The sequence below is a fragment of the Sarcophilus harrisii genome, chromosome 4, assembly GCF_902635505.1.
Source record: "Sarcophilus harrisii chromosome 4, mSarHar1.11, whole genome shotgun sequence".
Lineage (NCBI taxonomy): Eukaryota > Metazoa > Chordata > Mammalia > Dasyuromorphia > Dasyuridae > Sarcophilus > Sarcophilus harrisii.
The window spans coordinates 339238781-339261106 of record NC_045429.1 but is presented as its reverse complement, the minus strand read 5'-3'; the positions used below and the strand labels follow the sequence as shown (position 1 = coordinate 339261106).

The window sequence follows — 22326 nt, the reverse complement described above, 5'->3', positions numbered from 1 at the left end:
TGATTCCAAGGATGGCCAGCTCTTGATCCACTCTACCAGAGCTGTCAAATAGGAGACCAGATGCCTACATGGCCCACAACACTGGACCAAATTCAGAGCGAAATGGAATTGGACAATATTTACAAAATAAAAATACATCAGAGTATAGAAAGTACATCAGAGCATTAATGTTAATATATGCTATTCTAAGTCATTATGTGCCCAGGGATTCTTATGTATAATTGAGTAGCCTGTTTCTATTTGCCACCTTTTAAGTCATTATAATTATACTTGACTGTCAACCCAGGGAGACAGGCAATGAAATCTTGAGAATGGGGTTGGGGAATGGGGAGGTTGTTTACCTTGTTGATCTTGTTGCTTTTAGCAGCCCCCTTATCCACAACACTCAATTTAACATAAGAAAATGACCCCAATTCATCATACTGTACTGTCTTAGTGGTCACAGATCATGCATTGTGGCTACCATGCTAAAATACAGACATGTTTGAAGACATTAGTTTCAAATCCAATTTTTCAATGACCAGTTTAGCCTCATCATAGCCTTGAGGGCATGAGTGGGTGATTACACTCCCAGAAATAGTATCTCTTAGAAATATCTTTAATAACTATGGGGCTTTTTTTAGGGATAAGTACAGTGGCCATTCTCAAAAGATGTAGTTCAGAGCCAACAAACAAGGAAGAATATTTCTGCATCACATAGAATCAATGACATTCAAAAGACAGAGAATAATTTGTATATCCTATAAATAAATACAGGGATGTCAAACCATCCCTTCACTCTAAAAGTCAGGTGTGCCGACTCATATAGTCAGCAATAAAATCTATGCACTGTGGTCTCAATGTGCTTTTTAACAGAATTTTTCTAAGAATGGCATCTGTTTGATGGGTTGGTTTTTAACCTTGATTTTGTCACGAGTTTTTTGGGGGACTGTAGAAATCAACTTGTAGCTCGAGGATCACCTTTTTCTTTTTCTTTTTGATCTATGTCTAAAAGAGTAATACAGTCTCAAAGTGAAATGTCTTTTGTTTAAAACAAACAATAAAAATGTACTTGCATCTTTTTTTCTGGTGGCAGGTTGCATTTCTGTCTCTAGATGCAGAGTTGTAGATGTAACTTATTTATTGTAGCTTCCGAAGGTCTAATCATTCATCCATTTGGGAATTCCATGATAATCCAAGTTGACGAGATCACCGCATCTTTTCTGGGTTTTTTCCCATGTAGACTTTTCTTTTAATTATGAAGAAAAAAAAACGATGGGGAAAGGGGGGAGAGAGAGAGACTCTTCAATTACATAGAACAATTATTTAGGGAATGGTGGCCTTGAAATAAAGATGACCTGGGTACACAGTCCACTTCTAACACTTATGTGTATGACCATAACAAAGTCACGTATCCTCTTTGAATCTTGGTTTCCTTTTTTGTAAAACTTATATTTCCCAGGGTTGTTGTGAGACTTGAATGATATATTTCTCGAATCCATCTATCTATATCTACCTACCTAAATTTTATTTCTATCTCGAATGTGAGCTATATACATATATATATACACATATGTATGTATATATGTGTATCACTTTGTAAATCAAAGCACTAGGAAAATGTCATCATTGATTTGTCTCTTTCCACCCAATATATAATCATTGCTAATAATGAAAGAACACTAAAAAAAAAATAATGAAAGAACACTGACCCTGGATACAGATAATCTGGGTTTAAATTCTGCCTTATAACTCATGTGGTTTGTGTCAACCTAATCATTTTCAGGCCTCACTTTCCATAAATGTAAAAAGGTAAAATTTCCTACAAAATGAAGGAAAGTTGGACTAGATGACATCTAAACCCCATAGGACCCTACAATAAAAACTTCACAAACTGTCAAGTTGATGATATCTTGGCACTCCCAGAGATCTAACATTTAAAATTTCAGCATAATTGAATGATAGAAATTTGGAGAACAGGAATTCATTCATTTCTCCTCTTTCCAGATTTCCCCGAAACATATCTTATCTTCTTGCTTTCTTAAGTTTCCATGATTTATGGAGCTTATTACTTATGATTGGATTTTAAAATAAAGAGGAAAGGGACAGGGACATACCTAGTCTTTTTTGTAGAGAAGGTATCTTGTGGTATTTTTTATATATCGTCTGGAATTCTTGAAGGAAAAAGGCAGAAATAGTTATGTCAATGAATTAGCATTTACAGCATGATTCGATGCTGGTACAGAAATTAGACACACTGTGGTTCTAATTCCTAGGTGGGTATGACTTCCCTGACTTCTTCCAAGTGCCAGCTAAAATTCCACCTTCTACAAAGAAGCCTTTCCCAATCCTTCTTAATTCTAATGCCTTCTCTCTGTTGAATATTTCTCATTTATCCTTTCTATATCTTGTTTGTATAGAGTTGTATGGTTGTTTGCATATTGTTCTCCTCTTCCCCAGCCCCCATCCTCTACTGCTAATTAGACTGTGAACTTGCTCCTCAAGAGCTAGGATTGTCTTTTTCCTGTTTTTACCTTGAGTTTAGTATGGTACCTGGCATACAGGAAGTACTTACTAAGTTGTTTTTAAATGGAAAATACCTTGTGGTATTTCTCATGTAGCATGGTGTCATGGCATTGATAATCGTGACATGACATGATAAGATGTACCACTGATATCAGAGGGTTTGCTTTGCAAATTATAAAGCACTTTTTATTAAGGGCTGAAATTTATGATTGTGCTATTAAGCAACAGGAAAATATAACCAATAAGCCTAGAGCTACATTCATCTCTTTGGTTGGTTCTACCTTCTGTTCTACCTTATTAAGTTAGAAGCATCAAGGTTAAGTGGTGAAGAAAGCTTCTATTATTTGAAACTATCTGAAGCCATCCCAAAAAGTCCTTAGAGATGACTGGTTTTATTCTTTCTTTTTTCTCCTTTTTAGTAACCCTTTTCATTTCCCTGACTGTTAAGCTCAGCTACATGGGAACTCTATTGAAGCTTCTCCTCACTTGGAACCTAGAAGAAATCTGTATGTCTATGAAAATAAATTTTCTACAATGTATTACCCTTCCCCCCACATGCCTGCCAGTCTATCTCTGATGCCCTTCGGTCATAGTGCGGTTTACGGTCTCCAATCCTCCGAAGAATTCCTTGATTCTCCACAGTAATTCTCACTAATTCCCTGTTGCGAGTTTCTCTATTTAAGCTGAAAAAAAAGAAAAAGAAAAAAACACAAAATACCAAAACCAGTGCAAAACGACAACTAAAAAAATTCTTATTGGGTTAGACTGAGGTATCAGGAGTGCAAAAGTTTGAAATTTCTGGGTGGAGTGACCTTAGAAGGCTTCACGTGCCATTTCTTGTGACCTCTTCATACTTAATGAATTAGAAAGATTGCTAAAAAGATATATGCCATGATCCTTGCATTCAGATGTAGGGAAATTCTCTTCTTGGAAAACTATCAGCCAGCAACTGAGTGACTCAAGGAGGTACAATGGAAGGCGTGCTGGTTCTGAGTCAGAAATGCTGGCCTCTAAACCACATACAATAGATAGAAGAGACAACCCTCAAACTCCTGGCACCTTTCCCCTCCCCCTCACCTTTTTGGTAAACAAACTGGCATAAGTCGAGTGATCGCCTAGAATCGCAAACCTAAGATGGGTACCTTAATGAAATACTGAGCTGCCCAATTCTCTAGCAAGCCCAGTGGTAGACACACCGGAATATTATTCACAGCTTTCAGAAAATTGCATTTCCCTGTCTGTTCAGAAAGCTCTCTGGTTTGTATGGTGCCCATGAAAGAAAATAAAAGGAAATCTTTGCTTTGGCTATTCTGGTCAGACCTAGGTTTACACTCTACTCTGAGACCACCTGTGTGTGGCTTTTAGAACTTAGCCTCCCTGGGCCTTAGTTTCCCCATTTGTAAAATGAGGAAATTATATGAGATAACATCTGAGGTCCCTGTAGGCCTCTTAAATCCATAGCCTATGAATCTTCTAATAGGTTTTAAGGAAACAACATTACCTATTCTTATGCATGAGGAAGAAACAGTCTTATTTCTGTCCTCCAGAAGGTTATAATTTAAAGAGATGACTATATAAACAAGTGCCCAAAGAGTCATCTTGCTGTTCTGTGTCTTTGAGCATCCTGCCTCATCTTTAAACCCTTCTCCTCAGAACCCCTACCTTCCTTCAGAGCTCATCTCAGCACCCCGATCCTCACAAGGTGTTTCCCGGTTCCTTCCCCATCCCTACTCTCTTTCCTCAAAATTACCTTTGATATATACTTTTAGATACATGTTATATATATGTTCATACATGTTGCCTCCTCCGGTAGAGAATAAGCTCCTTGAAAGTAGGGCCTGTTTCATGTATATTTTGGGTTCACACAATAATAGGTGCTTAGTTAATGTTCATTGACCAATACTAGGCAGAACATATTAAAGGAACTAAATGCTGCAAGGAAATTTGAGGAAGGGGAGATGTGTTTCTTGGGGGGAGGGATGGGAGGAGGTGCAATGGGATTGGTGATTAGGGAAGGCTTCCTTAGCACCGAAGGTAGATCTTGAAGAGGTAGCAGAGGTGGAGAGATTGTGAGAAGTAATGCTGATGGCAGTCAGCAGATGCAGTAACATCAGAGGGTTGGATGATATGGCTTGTTAGCTCCCAAGACACTACTACTTTCTATCCATGTACACTAGATAATAAACTGCTGAGCCTGGGATCAGGAAGACCAGATTTCAAATCCAACTTTGGATACTTACTAACTAGCTGTGTGACTCTGGGCAAGTCACTTAACCCTGTTTGAATCAGTTTCCTCATCTGTAAAATGAGCTGGAGAAGGAAATTGCAAACCATTCCAGAATCTCTGCCAAGAAAACCCCAAATGAGGTCCTCAAAGAGTTAGACATGACTGAAACATACAGGCAGACCTGTATGAACTTAGGAAGTAGCTTAGCTTTTCATGGGTCTCAGTTGCCTTCTTTGTAAAATCAAGGTCAACAGATTGGACTAGATGAGATGGCGTCTGAAGTCCCCTCCAGCTCTGAACCATAGAACTGAGTTCTATTTCAATAGGGAGAAAAGTGAAGGAAGGAAATTCCAAGCGCAAGAGAGGTGCCTGCCAATATGTTGAAAGGAGTGTGGGGTGTAAAATCAAGGTCTCCCACATGCAAAGGTGTGCTGGGAAGTGTTTAATATTAATAGGCTCTCTCAAAATGTACATAATACATTTAATCTGACTTGTTAATGTTTTTCTCTATCACTTAAGTCTAGACAATCAAGCAAAACAATAAATTGAACCCTGATTAGTAGTAATGTTTGCCTATTTCTAAAGTTTAAATACTTAGCCCCCAAATTTAACAATTAGTTCAGCTCCATATATAACTGCTGAAATGCCATACTGAAATAGAGATGGAATCAATCTCTTTCCTAAGCAGCAAAGAGTCTTAGTTAAATCTGTGCATTAGGAAGCTTGTTTTGGCAGTGGTGTGTGTTAAGAGAGACTAGAGGCAGGAAAACTCAGCATTAACCATCCTGGCATTTACAGAAAAGTCTCATGGCAATGTTGGGAGAAAAAGTGAAAATAATACCTCTTGGAAAAGTATTCGTTCCAGCAATCCACTGAGGGACGACCACGCTGAGCATCGGCAATTTTTTGACATAGTTGCTTGTTTTCATATTCGATTTTATTGAATCTTTTTTGTTCACCCTGGTGATAAAAATGTCATCATGATGGGTATGTTGTTTCTGCACCCAGGGGCTGAACTATATTTAGGAGGAACACATTATTTATTCCTTTAGCAACAGTAGTGGGAATTTGAGAGAAAGGCCCCTTTCATTTGATAGAGGAAGAAATAGGGCTGGTTGAGGGGGAAATGAAAATTGGGAGACATGGAGCTTTTAGAAAGGGAAGAATTTCAGGTAGAGATTAAGATGTTCGTTAAGATGCTTTGGGATTGGGTAGCATGATTGGCAAAGTTCTGCGTAAATGGTCCCCTTGAAGACTTTAATATCTATTTCAGCTGACATAAAAAAGATTCTGAAAGTAATCAAATTACTACATACCTGTAATTTGCTTAGTTTTAAAATATGGTGTGTATGTGCCACTGGAGGTTTGGTATCAACTGTAGGCTTTGCTAGAGAAAAAGGATAAAATAAATGAGTTTGTTGTATCATGATTATATTATAAAATTTTAATAAATGTACTAATCTCTTAAGTTAACTACCCTGCATACTTTACTCTTTCTCTTTATAAAAACTTTATCTCAATTTTACATACATATATACATATATATGTGTGTGATTTAAGATTTTATTTCCCCACAATTACATGTTACACAATTTTTTAAACCATTTGTGGGTTTTTTTAAGTTTAGAGTTCCAAATTCTATCCTTCCCTCTCCTCCCTGAGACAGTAAACAATAGGTCAGGCATATGCAATAACTATGTAAAGCATTTCCATATTAATCATTTTATACAAGAAGATTCAGATCAATTATATTTAGAAGGTCAGACAGATCTAGTTTGGTTTGATTTCCTAAAGCAGCATTAGATTGCTTGTGCTGTGACAAAAAAATGTTAAGATCTATATAAAGAAACCCTCGAACAGAAAAACTTCTTTCTGGTGATTGTAAAACTGACTTTTACACTTCTACCCCACACAAATCTAGAAATAAAGTCACTAGCATCTTATTTTCTCTCTTTTTTACTTCCTTTGATTGAATGCCTCAGGCTCCTTCATTTCTATGAAATGGAGTGGACATTTTAGGCATTCCCAGAAAGGATTGGCCTCCATTGCATTTTTTAAAAAATAAAAATCATTAATAACATTTTTCTTTTATTATGAGTTTAACAATCACCAAGAAAGATGAATATACAAGTAGGAATAAAAATAATTCTATGTGAAATTATGTACTTATGTTAAAGAGTTTTTTAAAAGTACCTATTAAATTTAATATGGCAATAAAATTGCTCCATGTCCCCTTCTGAACTTGTTTTTGCTTTCTTTTGTATCATTTTAATGCTTTTTTTTTTGCATCTCTGTAATTACCCACTTGTTGCTATGTGTTGTCTCTCCCACTCCCCTCCCCTTTCCCAAGTTTATTCTTTTAGAAAAAAGTCCAGGCAAATAAAATCAATTCATAAGTCACATCTGAGAAGCCCTGTGGCATTCTGAAGTCATGAACTGCTTTAGTTATTTATTTATTTTTAGCATCATCCTCAATTAGGAAAGCCTTTTTTAGCATCCTCAAGATGAGAATACTCTCTGACTCAGGATATCTAACACCTTCTGACCCCCACACATACCTACTTCCACTCTGTTCTTGTGAGCTTCATGGTGCCCGATATCCAATTTCTTCTTAAAAGCTGTAGTTTGTCTGTGATTAGCAACAATTGCAGGATATGCTAAGTATTCTAAAGAGTTGTTCATTGTCTCTTTCTTAATTCAGAAATGAGGTACCTACTTATTATCTCTGAGGTCTACTCAGCTTTACTCATTAATGACTGTCATAGTCAACCTGTTGTGACATCAGTGAAAAGCACAGTCAAGTTGCTAAGAAAGAGGGCTGCAAAACCCACAGAGCAAGTTTGTGTTGGCTTGGGGTAATAGCATTCTCTAACCTATCTCTCTGAACTGCAGTTTCCTGCCCTTCGAAATGGGGATGATAACAATTAACACTCTTTTGATGCTCACTTCACAGGTAATTCATGAGATAATAAATGTTAACACTTTCTGTAAAATTCCCTGCAGAACTTTATGCCATAATAATAATGAATGGTGAGCTGTTTTTCTTTACAGCTAATTGTTACAAAGTATGAATAAGAGATCCCACATTGTTTCAGATTTTTAAAAATCTGTATTATTTAGATGGAGAAAGGAAAGGAAAGAAAAGTATCTTCCTTTGTGTTTAAGAAGGGAACAGGGCCTTTAAAAAAGAAAACTTTTTCATCATTATAATCTTTTATAAAATCCTTAGTAATTTGGAACACAACAAACCAGAATTCTCTGTTTTCATCTCACTTAGAATCAAGGGCAATATAAGGAGAGTATTATTCTTCCAATATTGGGGGGGGAAAGCATTGAGATTAAAGATAGTTTAGTTTGTTAGATATTCACCCTGTTTGGCTGTGTAGGGTATGTAGGGGGAGGGCGGAGATTAGTAAAAATAGAAAGGGGATGGGAGGGACAGAGAAAGCCGTACTTAGATTATCTTTATCTATCTATCTATCTAGCTGTCTGTCTGTCTATCTATCTATCTATCTATCTATCTATCATCTGGCCTCAGACATTTACTAGTTATGTGGCAAGTAACCTTTCCTCTATTTGATTGTTTTCTCATTTTGTAATACAGGAATAATAAATAGCATCTATCTTCTAAGGTGGCTGTGAGAATCAAATGATATATTTATAAATGCCCTTTGCACAGTGTCTGACACAACAGGTATATACGTGCTAAATATCTTCATCATCATCATTATTATTATTTGATCTGTCATTTTTATGGGCAGCAGTCAGCAATCTTGGGAGGTAGACTAAGGTTCTAGTTTTATCTCTGCTGCCTTTAAATCATGTCACCTTAGGTACAAGTCCCTCTCCCTGCCACCTTTTAAAGTAAGTTGATAGCAGGAGGAAAGAGATGGACAAGATGACATCTAAGGGAGCTCTGCCAGCCAATCATGTGTGTTTAAGAGTCTTATCTGCTGTTTAAGAGTTTTATTGCTAAATTTGAACTAATTTTGTTGTTGAGCTAAATTTAAGGACTCACATGCAAGAAACTAAATTTCTTACATTATCCATTTCTACTAGTAATTTCAGGCAGAATGGATTAGAGATGCTTGTGTAAAATGGGAAACAAATTTAAATGATTTTTTAAATGGTCACTTTCATGATCTTTAAATACCTTTCTAACCCTGAATACCATGATCCTGTGATTTGTTAAGGTCCATTCTGATCTGAAGATCTATTTCTTTTTCAGATATTCAATTACCTTGAGTGACTCCAGTTACACTTTTCAAAGACTGATGGTCGCTGTGGATGTAGCTTTCAAGGCAAGGGGAGGGAGTACCAATGTCACCTTCAGACACATCGGGCCAAGTCATCAACATTCATTGATTGTCCTATTAAGTGATTCTCTATAAAGTTGTGACATTTTCTGTCCTTCTGTGCCCTAACCTTGCACTGGTCAGTCCCCTCTTCTCAGGATTTTTAACATTTTTTTTTTAAGTGGACTTAGGATAGAACAGGAGTTCTATCAAATGCTATGCCTGGTCACCATCTTCCTTCCAGGAGTTAGCAATTTTCTGTCACCCTCTTTTTTTTTTTTTTTTTTTTTTTTTGGACGGAACCATAAATATTGAAAACTCTACCGATATTATATTCTGGTGCCTTACACTGTGTTCATGACCTCCAATTTATCCTATTATAGCTTGTCTGCAGAGAGCTGTTTGCATCTTGCCTTCTCCTAAATCATGCGTGCTTCAAGAACAGAAACTGCTTCCTTAATATCCCCAGCTTTTAACACAAAGTCTAGTACATGATAGGTGTTAATAAACATTAATTAAATGACTGACTTACTAGATGATCATTGTCTTTCCTCCAGGTGTTAGCAATTTATGTTCTCCTTTCCTTTTGGGGCAGAATCACAGGTATTAGGAAATCTATCAATACATATATTGATCACTGTCCTCCCTTCCATAGAAAGATTCTTTCTTTTCCTTCTCTCCTCCCTCCCTCCCTTCCTCCTTCCCCTATGATCACAATGTCCATAGGCATTAGCAATTGATCTTTTTCTCCCCCCTTTTTTATAGGACCTCAAGTTTTCAGAAGTGTATCAATGACACCCATAGTCCAGTATCCTCTCTAGAGAAGTTGGCATTTTACCTTTTTCCCTCCTTTGTTTCCCCTATAGGTAGGACCTCCACAGTGCACTGTGCTTTCCAGGGGAAGTCAGCAATTTACCTTTTCCTGGAGGGAGGGCAGACATTTATTGGGAAATCTATTAAATCAGATCAGCTTCGGGTCCGTAATTGATGACCTGAGAGTAGCCCCTCCCCCTTTATTGAGAAGTTACGTAACTTGCTCAAGGTCAAAAGTCAGAGAGCAGAACTAGAACTCAGACCGTGCTCTTTCCGAGAGAACCACCTGGGGAAGCCCGCCTAGACGCCCCCTCCCCCCCAGAACCTCTCCACAAAGCCGAACCCCCAAAGCTCGAGTCTGGGTCCGATGGCATAGTCGGGACCTTCGACAGTTCGACCAGTCCGCCCTCCACGCTGGATCGCCCGCAGGCCGGCCGCCAGGCTGCCGGCTCCCTACTCCGGCGCCAGGTCCTCTGGGCTCTGGTGGCGGCTGCCGTTGCCGCCGCCGCGGGCCCAGAGCTGGGACACGCCCAGAGGGCGGCCCCAGCCGTACCTCGCCGGAGGTGGATGAGCTCCCTGCTGAGCCACCGCCTCGCTCGCCTTGGATGGTCAGGGGCGTACAGCTTTGGGGCCTGGGCTCGCGCTTTCGTCTCCGCCTCGTTTTCCAACCCTGACCCTGACCCCACCTCCGAGCCCGCCCCCGAACCGGACATGGACGGGCCCTACGGGCTGTCTGTGCGGGATCTCAACGATCTGCTATCGGAGGGCGGCTGCTACAGTCTCCCGAGCGAGTCCTGCAACGAGGTGCTCCCCAGGATCTACGTGGGCAACGCGTGAGTCACCGAGTGGGGTGGGGGCTCGGGCCCAAGCGACCCCACCCCCCCACCGGGGCATCCTCCTCCGCCTGCTCCCCCGTGAGGCGGCAGCCTCCCTGGGGGAGGGGAGAAGCCCAGCCCTTAGCCCGTATGGTCTAGTGCATTTCTCCCCCCTCACCCCCCCCAAAAAAAAAATATCTCAAGAAAGGTCAAGTTCACTGCCACCCCCCCGGGCTGTAAAAGTCAAGTTTATTGACATCCCTCCGGGCTGGAAAGGTCACTTTGCCAGCCCGGGTCTGGGAAGTCGGGGTGGGTCTGGACTGGGCCGGGCAAGGTCGGGTGGAAGGAATGGGAGCTGGGAGCTGGCAGGGGTCCTGCCGTCTCGAGAGCCCGGGTGGGGCAGCTCCTTTTTGGGGAGAGGTGCAGGTTGGCATTTTCACTAACAGGTGACCTAGAGAGAGTCCGCTTCTTGGCTTGTCATGTGATAATTGCTGCCAGGATCTGCAGTGAAAGTCACGACAAATTTCTGAAATTCTTGCCCCAGCTCCTGTGGGGACTGATGTCATAGACAGAATTAGAACTTTGCCTGCCGGAGAACTCCAAAAAAGAGACTATGGAAGGGCACCGCAGAGCTGGGCCAGGGGGCTGCCCTGGAGACCCACCTTTCCTCCCAGCCAGCCGGGATTTTTTTTGGGGGGGGGGGAGTGGTGGAATGAGGGCTGGAGGAGTGGAGTAGATTCCACTCTCCCCCTTCTTTTTTCTACTCCCACCCCACGCAATAGGATAGAAATAATGGAGTGAAAGAAACTACAGAGTTTATGGAGTTTGAGCAAAGTAAAGCAGGAGGAAGGAAAGAAACAAAACAGTTGTCAAGCATGTACCGCTCTCACTAGCTAACGTTTACAAGGGGCAGCTGATCTGAGATGACTTAGATGCTATTTCCCTCTCCTCTCTCTCCCCATTTTACTGATGAGGAAACTAAGGCTGAGCTAATAAGTGTCTTGGTCAGGATTTGAATTCGGGTTTTCCTGACTCCCGAGCCCAGCACTAGACACCCTGCCATTTAAATTAGATTGGCAGGCATATGAAGGTCTCTTGGTGGTTCCTCTCTGGGGAGAGGAAGAGAGTGGAGACAAAAGCACCTGGTAGGAATCTTTTCTACCGAGCTACTCAAGTTAGTTTTCAACAAACATTTAAGCTTTTTACATTTGTACAAGACATTTCTAAGTGTTCGTGCTACCAAGACTCATATGTCACAAACCCCTTTTCATCTCATGAGAGAAAATTACCTTAACTTCAAGATCAAAGAGGATAAAGGGGAAACGGGGAAAGTGCCATGAGAAATCTGAGGAGGAAGAGGTCATTTTCATGCGGGGGAAGATTTTTTTTTTTGGAGGGGAGGAAGGGAAATAGGGTATCTAAGTTGGGTCTTGAGGAGAAAGAACTCCCAACAGCTAGAGATGGGGAGTCATGCAGGGTACTGAGGAAGAGAAGAAAGGATGAAAAGGGATGGTGGAGACAGTGGTCCAGTTTGGGAAGAGTGAAGGAGAAATAGAATGGAGGAATAGAATAGTCTGCAAAAGCCCAGAGATGGGTGACGTATTCTCACAAGTGAGGAAGTAGAAGAAAACCAGTGGGATTCGTGAAAGGACAATGAAAAAGGAGGGTTGAGGCAATGATACAGAGGAAAGGTACTAGGCCAAGAGAACTGAGATTGATCTTATAGAAGTCAGCCAAGATTTTTGAGTAGTAGAAAAATATAATTAAATCAATAATTTAGGAAGACTTTATCTGGAAGTAGTATTATAGAATGTACTCAAAAATGAGATGCTAGAGGAAAGTCCATTTCGAAGGCAGAACAACCCAGGAGTGAAGAATAGGGACCTAAAACTATAAGGTACTAGAAATGAAAGAGAGAGAGATGGTAGCATTGAAACAGAAAAATGAACAGGATTTGGTGACTGAATGAATGGGTGAAATAAGGAAAAGATCAGGAAGTGAGCATTTATGAGTCAGTGGAATGAGGGGCCTCAGTTACCTCATCTGCAAAATGAGCAAAAACTCAAAGACCTCTGAATCTCCTTTCATCTATAACTACTTGTATGATGAAAGATTAGGACACATCTGCTATCAACTGAGCTTTGTTATTGCTCATCATTTTCTTTGCATCCTTTGTTATTTTTCCTTTATTGAGACATAATTGTTTAGAAATACTATGTGTTTGCTTCAACAAATGAGTCCCTTCTGATCACTTTTTAAAAACCCATTGAGATTATAGAATATATGAAGGTGAGGAGTAATTTGTAAAAAAAAAAAAAAAAAAACTAGAAAAATAGATTGTGACTAGCTTATAAAAGGGGTTTTAAATGATAATTTTTGTTCAGTTTTGAGCAACTCTTCATGACCTCATTTGGGATTTTCTTGGCAAAGACAATAGAGTAATTTGCCTTTTCCTAATTTTATAGATAAGGAAACTGAGGCAAGCAGGGTTAAGTAACTTGGCTAGAATTACACAGCTAGTAAGTATCTGAGGCTAGATTTGAACTCAGAGAAATAAGTTTTCCTAACTCTAGACCCAGCACATTATCCACTATACCCCCTAGCTATCCCTAAAATGACAATTAGAAAAAAATTTAAATTTAATCTTAGGAAAAGCAATAGGGAGCTACTGTAGTTTAATAAGTCATGGTCAGCATTGGGAATTCACATAGAAAAAGTGAGTTTATGCTCTCAAGGAGATCTCACTAATTGAAGTCAACTTTATATAAAAGAACTCAGCTTTAGGACTCATGGCAAGACCCCAGATCCACAAGATGGACCAGAAGAACAGACTGTCAGTACTTGGGCAGGAGTGGAGTGTCCGTGGTTAGGTAGATTATAAAGTCTGGTGGTCCTCCATCTTACTGAAAAACTATTAATGACAAATGCTAGTGGTGTGAAAATTCATGTTGTCCCTCATAGATCATTGAAGCCATGAAGATAAGTATCACTGCTTAGAACATGGAGAAGAGGGTCAGGAACAGAACTTTAAGGAATCACCCGAATTTAAGGGTTGATAGAAGATGAGGAAGAAATGAGAGGATTGTGAGAAAGATGAAACAAGCCTTGAGACTATGTTGTGTTGGAAATTAAGGGAGGAGAGAGAGATTAGCTACTAGGAGAGGATGGCCTATAGCAGTGGATCCTGCAGAGGATATGGATGCCTTGTATTTAATGATAGGCAATTATTAGTGACCTTGGGGGAAACTTTCAATGGAGTGGTGGGGATAGAAGACAAAGTGTAAGGAGTTGGATGATGCAAAAGTGGAGGAAACAAATGTAAATTACTCTCAATATTTATCAGTGATGGGTAGGAGAGAGAACTGTAATTGAAGGGGAAGTTAAGTCAAAGGAAGTTGTTTTTGTTTTTGTTTTTAAGAATATAGATTTGAGCATACATTTAGGCATCCATACTCAAGGCTTAACCCTGCTTGCCTCAGTTTCCTTATCTATATTTCTATGGAAGGAATCCATAGAAAAGATGATATAAAAGGTATGTTACAAAGAGAGAAGGATCAATAGAGCCAGGTCACAGAGGAGATAGGAGGGAAGGAATCCAAGGTTTATTTTCATCAAGGAAAAATTTCACCCTTTGCCTAGAAACTGGAAAGGAGAGAACCGAAGTATTCTTAAGTGGGTGGTACCCACAGCCTATACTGGGATAGTAACATTGGGAAGAGAAAGGAGGGGATGTCTTGAAAAAATACTGCTGAGAGGTGGAATCAACAGATTGAATGTGGGAGGTAAAGGAGAAGGAAAAATAATTCCAAGACTGTGAACACAGGAAGTTGGGTAAATGCCAGTCCCATTGGACAAAAATAGGGAAATCAGAAGGAGGAATAGGTTTTGGGGACAAGGGAATACATCTATCAGTTGATTAATATTTATTAAGCACTCTGCACTAGAGCATCAAAGAAAGGCAAAAATAATCTTTGCCTTCAAGAAGCTTAAAATTTTGATGGGCGAAACACACATGTAAACAAGTTAGTACATACAGTATATATGGAAGATAGCTTTAGAAGGGGGAAGACTCTAGCAGGTGGGGGATATATTATGCTTGAGTCATTAGTCACATGTCCAGATGGAAATGTCATATATATGTATTTGGAGATGTGGGTCTGGAGCTTAGGAGACAAGCCTAGAGATTTTGGGAGCCATCTATTTAGGAGGGATCATGATAGAAGTCCTAGGAATGAAGAGGACTACCAAGAGAAAGAATAGACCAAAATTGGAGGAACACCTGCCTTTAGAAAAAGAGACATAGGAGAATTGACTAGCATACTGGGAAGGAAACTGGAAAGAGTATGGGACTATAAAAGGAGAGGAAGGTGTGGGATTCAAGTGTTACATGCTGTAGAGGGGCCTAGGAGAATACTGGGAAAAGGCCACTGGATTCAGGTCTTTGGAGACCTGGTCACCTCAGAGTACTTTACATAGGGAGAGAGGAGAATCATGGTAGAAGTGTTAGAGTGTTGGACTTAGCATCAGAGAGATCTAGCTTCTCCATTTTTGTGGCATACAAGGAAGTTGGACTCAAGGGAATCTTAAGGTTCCTCCCAGATCTAAATCTGGTCTTTCTAATTCCACTTCAGACATTTGCTGGCATCGCCAAGTCACTTAACCTTTCTGAGCCTCTAGCTAGAAAAGGGTGGGAGTTTGGAGAGGGGGAAATTGTATCTCTTTACCCCAGTTCACGGTAACAATAATAGCTAAGATTTATAGAGATTTATTAAGGTTGGTAAGGTGCTTTAAATGTATCTCTTTTGAATCTCACAGTAAGCCTGAGGTGGAGCTATTATTATCTTCATTTTACAGATGAGGAAACTGAGCCCTAGAGAAGCTAAGTGACTTTACCCAGAGTGATCTAACTAATGAACATCTGAGGAATGATATGAAATCAGATCTTCTTGATTCCGTCGAGCAGTTCATGAGAAATGTCAGATGCTATTGTTGCTTTAAAAATGGTGAAGACTGGAAGCCAAGGTGCAAGGTGTTGAAGAGAGAGGATAGATGGAATGGAAGCATTGGGTGTAGACTATTTTTCTTTTTTAAATTTTTATTGATATCTTTTATTTTTACACAGCTTTCATTTCTGAGTATCTCTCTCCACTTTCCCTTATCATTCCTGTAACAAAACATAAGAAGAGGAGAAAAAGTAGCTCAGTAATACTGACCAAAACATCAACTGATGAGCACTTTTTAATGAAATTTTTAGGGGTAAAGGGGAAAGAGAGAAGAGAAGAGGAGAGAGGAAAAAGGGAAGAGAAGTTAGAGAGTTGAGAGCATGGGCGGGAGGAAAGGAGAGAGACAGAGAGTCAGAGGCAGAGATTTAAAAAACATTTATTATGTTCAAAGTACTATATTAACCACTGCAGATACAAATACAAAAATAAGACATTCTCTGCTCCTAAATGCTCCCATTTTAATAGGAGCAGATAATTTGTAAAGGAATTTTAGCTGCAAGTAAGGTAAAGTAATTTTTTCTTCAGAATGACTGGCAAAAGACATGAGAGGTAGCTGCTGAATTTTATTAACAGAGGCAGAATGGAACCTGTGAAAGCACCCCCTCCCTCTTTTCCACTTCTGGGCTTGTGCAAGCTGTCACATTAATGATTCATTCTCTGTCCTCCTTGCCTTGCAGGTCTGTGGCTCAGGACATCTCCAAGTTACAGCAACTGGGTATCACACATGTGCTGAATGCTGCTGAGGGGAAATCCTTCATGCATGTGAACACCAGTGCCCAATTCTATGAAGGTACCGACATCACTTACCTTGGCATCAGAGCTAACGACACCGAAGAGTTCAACCTCAGTGTTTTCTTTGAGAGGGCAGCAGAGTTTATTGATAGCGCTCTGATCCAGAATGGTAAGTTCCACTTCAGCAGCATCATTACTGTTTCATGTATAGGTAATGAGCTGATGCTCCGTTAGAATGGTAACAAGTGGGCCCCAAACCCTCCAAGACCAATGAACTTTATCTGTAACTTAGAATTTAAGATTCTAGTCATCACCATCGCTTAAGTTATGCATTGCCCAAAGACTCAGTGTACAAGGTGAGACACAACATTGGATGTGACCAGTGTGGGCATTTATTTTGTTTGACTATGCATATTGGTTACAGAGATTTTTTTTTTTCTTTTAAACTGGGGGAGGAGAGATAGGTAGAGAAAATAAATGGCTGAAAACTGAAAAAAAAATTAATGAAAAAATAATGGATTGGTTCAGAGATGTTCTCAGTGACTGCCTGCTGGTATAATTGCAGAAACTCTTTAAGCCCTCCAGGGTCTCCAGAAAAAGCACAGCAGTCATAGTGACAGATAAGGAGCAGTGCCTCAGGGAAGTCCCTAGGTGGCCAGAGTACAAAAAGGTCACCTAATCCTGCTCAGCCATTCTCAATTTACTGTTGTGGTTTGTTTGTGTTGCTACTTTTTCCTTGTTTTTTCATCATTGCCCTCAAATCACTTTTCTCTTTTATGATCTTCCCTAATATAGTATAATAAGCTTAACAACCACTTAAGAAATTTTTAACCCTATTCCAATTCCAAGGCAATTTAATGAGCATTTATTAAATACCTTTTATGAGCTAGGCACAGTGCTACACTTGGAGGGATGAAAAGATAAAAGGCAAAGTATCCCTATCTTCAAGGAGCTTGCTTTCTGGAACTGGGAACTGGATGGGGTGAAAATACAACATTAATACTATGCACAAATTTGGAAGAGGGACACCTGAACTGGGTCAGGAAAAACCATGTATAAAGTTATTTTTGGAAGAAAACTAGGGATTCTAATAGGTGGATGTGAATGTAAGAGTGGATCCCAGGTATGGAAGGCCGCCATTGAAAAAATTAGGGCTAGGTATGAAGATACTAATCAATCCAACTCATGGGAACTGAAGTGGTCACTGAGAGAGTGTAGACAGAGACAGAGGGACTGGGGGCAGAACCTTAAGATGTAGCTGCAGTTTGGGGCCATAGTATGGATGATAAGTTTCTTAATTTGTAAAATAAGAGATATAGACTCAATAGACCTAGGGTTCCCTCCAGTTCTAAATCTAAAACATCCTTGTTACACTCTTTTTCCAATCTTAAAACAATTAGTTCCATGTTTGATTCTGTTGTTTCTTGGTGCATATGTAAGATCCTTTTATGGGCTGATAGTCCCATTTCTTTTAAAACTTGCCACATTTTGTTGTGAATCACACAGTTAAAGGTTTTGTTTAGTCAAGGAGGCAAAAATAGATGTATTTGTGGATCTCCCTTCCTTTCTCCATAATCCAATGAATGTTGGAAATTTGGTCTGTAATTCCTCTGCCTCTTTGAAAATCAGTCTGCTCTTCTGGTTATTCTTGGTTCATATATTGCAGAATTTTAAGTATTAACTTTGTTGATATGTGAAATGAGCACAGTTGTTCAGTAATTTGAATATCTCTTGGTGTTTTGCTTCTTTAGATTGGGACATAAACTGATCTTTTCCAATGCACTGGCCACTGTTGAGTTTTCTAAGTTTGCTAGCATATTGAGTGCAGCACTTTGATAGCATCATCTTTTAGGATTTTTTATATGCAGATTAAGCAAGCCGTTGTTGTGCCTAGAGACAATGCTAACACTAAATATAAGTTACTGCATAGATTGCTTGGAGACTTTGAAAACCAGATAACCATTTTCTACTGTTTTTGGTATAGTTGAAAGGACATTGGTTTCAAGGGCTAGCACAAAAGGCCTGCTGCTTCCTTATTGAAAAACCTTGGGTTCATCATTTCACTTAAGTGACTCTCTGTTTCTTCATCCATGAAATGGGGGCAGCTGGACCTGGTACTACATGATTGAATCCCAACTACTGGGGTGGTTGAGGCTAGTGGATCCCTTGAGTTCTGGAGTTCTGAGCTAACTTGGGCCATGCTGATTTGTTGTCTGCACTAAATCAGCACTAGTATAGTGAGCTCCCTAGGTCAGGGGTCCACCAGGCTGCCCTAGGGTGGTGAACCAACCCTGGATGGAAATGGAGCAGGTCAGTAATGGGGTTGGGCTGGAGTGGCCACTATACCTTTCAGCCTGATAAGGGAGACCCTGTGTAAAAAAAAAAAAAAAAGTTATAATAAAAGTACTGACACTACACACGTCACAAAATACTTATGAGAATCAAATGAAATAATGGGTATGAAAGGAGGGCAGTATAGTGCAGTGAGAAGAGTTTCTGGCATTAGAGTTAGAAGACAAAAGTTTAAATTCTGGCGCTACCTCTTATTACCTTGTGTGACCCTGAATGAGGGTCTTCATGTATTTGTAAAATGAACAGTTGGATTAGAAAGACTATAAAGCCCTTTTCTGTTCTAAAACTCTACCAAGAGCCAAAGAATGGCATGAATATTGGCCTGTCTCTTCTTTCCATATTGATGGCATTTTGGGCTGGAAAATTGCTCCTGAGCAAAGGAACCCAGAAGGTAAGTCCCAGGGCTAGTTCACCCCCTGTAGCACTGGAATTAGGGGAAAGAAATTCAATTCTTGATTAGTTTGCTTGGGAAGTAAGCCATTTGGCTTGATATTTTCTTGAAGCAATTGTCTGGAAACTGCTTTGGATTTATGTTTCAGTTTAGAGAAAGGGAATGTGCCGGTTTTTGAGCCACTTCCCTCTTCTCCTGGACTTGTGGATAAGCTCTTGGAGTATGTACATATTTTTGGTAATTACACTCAACATGAGTTTTCTTGGTAATCTTGTATATTTTATTTTATGATTTAAAAAATATTATTGTGGGAAGAAGAGGTCTCTTAAGCTCTACCAAGCCAGGGTGTAGTTAAGTGGTGCAGTGGATAGAGCACCAGTCCTGAAGTCAGGAGGACCAGAGTTCAGATCTGGTCTCAGGCACTTAATACTTTCTAGCTATGTGACCTTGGGCAAGTCACTTAACCCCAATTGCTCAGGGGGAAAAAAAAGCTTTACCAGACTATGACAACAAAAATCAAGGTAAAAAATCCTTTTATTTATCCCTAGAAACAGGTAGTGCTGGGTTCAGAGTTAAGTGCTGTTGGGTAGGATGTCTAATCCACTCTTGAAAACCCATTGAGGGGATTGGTTTGAATTCATGTCTCTTTCCCATTTGAAAATGGCTGGGTTTGGAAGCATCATCCTGGAGTCACCTAGAGAATAAATAGGATTATAGAGACGAGTTCTGTTCTGATCCCTGTCTGAACAGAAATCGCAGCCCATGGTTGAAGTGGGGCCAGGAAATAGGCAGTGTTTAGGGGCTATGATTTAATGAGTAAATGACATTTTATATTTATTTGGTGAATGGAGAAAAATCAGGCAAAATTTAGAACTTTCAAGTTAGGCAAAATATAAATCTCCTAAAGAGATTCACCTTATGACCTACAAAAGCATTCTGAAATGAGTGAAATGGGAATGGAGATTAATGGCAAAATTCCCCTCCCCAGAGGAAGATGCTGCAAAATACATCTTAGCAAAGAGAGATGCTCAGAAATATTTGTCTTTTTGTTTGATGTGCTGATTAGTGCAAAGAATCTTAGTGGTGTGGAACTACATTTCACCAATGCAGATAGGCAGGCAGCTTGGTCTTAGAGGTCTGTCTGGGGCATCAAGGTTAAGGCCTTTCTTGTGTTCCAAAAGCCAGTGTGAGTCTAAGTAAACTTAAAACCTAGGTATTCCTGACTCTGAGAACCAGATCTTTATTTATTTACTTGCTCTGAGGCTTCAGGATGAGCTTCTTCAGCTTAGCAATGTTCCCTGGGACTTGGCCTGGATATTAAAGACTAGTCAGCTGCATTTAAATCAAAAAAATCTCTTGCCAGATGAGTGTGAGTGGTCACTGATCGTGAGGGGGTGGATCTCTGGTCGTATTTGGTTTCTATCCCATGACCTAGATAAGTCCTGTTGGTGTGTTGAGTTTTTGTTTTTTGTTTTTTTATAATTTTTTCAACAAAGGTGAGGTGTTTGTTTTTTCCATGTACATACTGACAGAAAAAGAGCAAACTATGCCATGCAGTTTGATTTTTGAAATATATTAATTTTAACAGTGGTTAAAATTACTGCCTTTGTGTATCTTTGTGTATCTATAATCCTTTTCTGAACTTTTCAACTCTATTCAGCTGTATTTTTTACATATTTCACTGATAGTTTTCTGCCTTTTTTTTGCATTGCTATCATTATCTCCCCCAATAACCTTTCACCACCCTGCCCTCCCCCAATAAAAGCTCTCAATCGAAAAATAAGCATAGTCAAAATTTATATTGTATTGATCTTGACCTAAAATGTATGCCTTCCTCTGTACCTCTGGTCCCTCACCCCTCTGCCAAGAGGTGAAAGGCCCTCCTCATTGGAGGCCTTTGGGATTGTTTTCCCTGAAATCGATCCCTTTTGTCATTTCTTCTGGTGCCCTAATGTTCCATTCCTGAATTTGATTCCGTGCTGATGTGGTTCTCCCTCTTCCTTGCAGGCAGGGTGCTTGTCCATTGCCGAGAAGGTTATAGCCGCTCTCCTACTTTGGTCATCGCGTATCTCATGCTTCGCCAGAATATGGATGTCCGAACTGCACTGAGCCTTGTGAGACGCAACCGAGAGATTGGCCCCAATGACGGCTTCCTGACCCAACTCTGCCAGCTGAATGAGAGACTAATTGAGGAAGGAAAGTTGTAGCCCACTGAGAATCCGAGACTAGTCTGCCAGGGGTCTTGGTCGGGGAGTTATTGAGTGAATCCCAAGAAAGCTGCCCCACCAAGTTAGGTTATACAACAAGCAACTTTCCAGCTACTCATTTAAGTACCTTCCAGTGAGTCGTTCTGAAAGAGGCCCTCTGCCCCAGGGATATCTGCAGGAGGCCGCAGGGAAGGGAGCTGCTTTAGAAGTTATTTCTGGTAACTTGAGTATTCATTACTCTGTGTGAAATGTAATGCTTTCCCTTTCCCCAGAGGTGGGATGCTAACTTGACAGACTGGAGATGTTTATTTTCACCTCAGGAGGTGCCTTTCTCCAGAGTCTTGCCCTCAGCATTTTCAAGCCCTGGAAGAGCCCTTCCACCAAGGCATTGGTGGCTCCTTACTGTAGGTGCCCTTCCCCTGCTCTTTACCCCCAGGCCTGCGCATTCACATATCTGCCAAACCCATCTTTACTCTCTTATCTGGGACGCTTGGTTAGCAAAACCAGGTTGTACTCCCCTGCCCACCTTGGTTCAGAGGGTCCCAGGATGCCAGTGATTGAGGGATTCCCACAAAAAATCCCCATGAATCAAAAGACCCCAGAGGAAAAGAAACTGGAGGAGTAGAAATCATTAAACAAGAAGAGAAAATCAAGGAGATGTGTTCTCTTTTTTTCTATAATGTTTATGCTAATTCTTGGAAAGACTGAATCCAGAATTTGTTTCATTGGAATCTGTTGTCCCTCATATACATCTAGTTCATTAGAAGATTAACGTTCCTGGCATGATTTATATTAGTGCTCCCAGGCTCAGCCTCTGTAAAAATGTTTGGAGAGTTTTGTAGCAGGTCATGGGGATGTCAGACATCTGGATGCTCTTTTTGGCTTGGTTTCTGTTCAGAGTTTAGAGGGAGGGCAGCAGCCAGTTATAGAAAGATGGGCATGCATCTGTCATCTTTATGGAGTGTGACAGCAGGAAGAGACTGCTG

The 22326-nt window shown here is 40.2% G+C and overlaps 2 protein-coding genes and 1 long non-coding RNA gene across 4 annotated transcripts; 2 read left to right on the top strand and 1 right to left on the bottom strand.

The window, feature by feature from the left end:
- Positions 1–407: 407 nt before the first annotated feature.
- Positions 408–7456, bottom strand: CFAP97D1 (CFAP97 domain containing 1). 2 transcript variants are annotated; one of them, XM_012548237.3, is made up of 6 exons: positions 7291–7456; positions 6049–6119; positions 5574–5692; positions 3065–3179; positions 2097–2153; positions 408–1228 (listed from the first exon to the last, which is right to left on the bottom strand). In XM_012548237.3, exons 1-5 carry the CDS (start codon positions 7412–7414, stop codon positions 2097–2099), a joined length of 486 nt encoding a protein of 161 aa, XP_012403691.1. In that variant the 5' UTR covers positions 7415–7456; the 3' UTR covers positions 408–1228. The 2 variants fall into 2 exon arrangements, with proteins under 2 accessions (XP_012403691.1, XP_003768195.1); XM_003768147.4 differs by having other exon boundaries at positions 3065–3188; positions 7291–7452.
- Positions 7457–7538: 82 nt separating this feature from the next.
- LOC116423313 lies at positions 7539–9554 on the top strand. The gene is made up of 2 exons (XR_004233869.1): positions 7539–7685; positions 8961–9554. It is a non-coding gene; the product is annotated as an uncharacterized LOC116423313 (long non-coding RNA).
- Positions 9555–10209: 655 nt separating this feature from the next.
- DUSP3 (dual specificity phosphatase 3) lies at positions 10210–21993 on the top strand. The gene is made up of 3 exons (XM_003768148.4): positions 10210–10673; positions 16336–16559; positions 21141–21993. The coding sequence occupies exons 1-3, from the start codon at positions 10408–10410 to the stop codon at positions 21338–21340; spliced, it is 690 nt and encodes a 229-aa protein (XP_003768196.2). The 5' UTR covers positions 10210–10407; the 3' UTR covers positions 21341–21993.
- Positions 21994–22326: the final 333 nt, after the last annotated feature.

Coding starts and splice junctions, on each gene's coding strand:
- CFAP97D1 (XM_003768147.4), bottom strand. CDS start 7,414: ATGAACAACTCTTTAGAATACTTAGCATATCCTGCAATTGTTGCTAAT. Junction 3,189..5,573: donor AACGAATACTTTTCCAAGAG/GTATTATTTTCA, acceptor CTTTTTTTTCAG/CTTAAATAGAGAAACTCGCA. Junction 2,154..3,064: donor CATCAGAGATAGACTGGCAG/GCATGTGGGGGG, acceptor TTTTCCTTCAAG/AATTCCAGACGATATATAAA.
- DUSP3 (XM_003768148.4), top strand. CDS start 10,408: ATGAGCTCCCTGCTGAGCCACCGCCTCGCTCGCCTTGGATGGTCAGGG. Junction 10,674..16,335: donor AGGATCTACGTGGGCAACGC/GTGAGTCACCGA, acceptor CTTGCCTTGCAG/GTCTGTGGCTCAGGACATCT. Junction 16,560..21,140: donor TAGCGCTCTGATCCAGAATG/GTAAGTTCCACT, acceptor TCTTCCTTGCAG/GCAGGGTGCTTGTCCATTGC.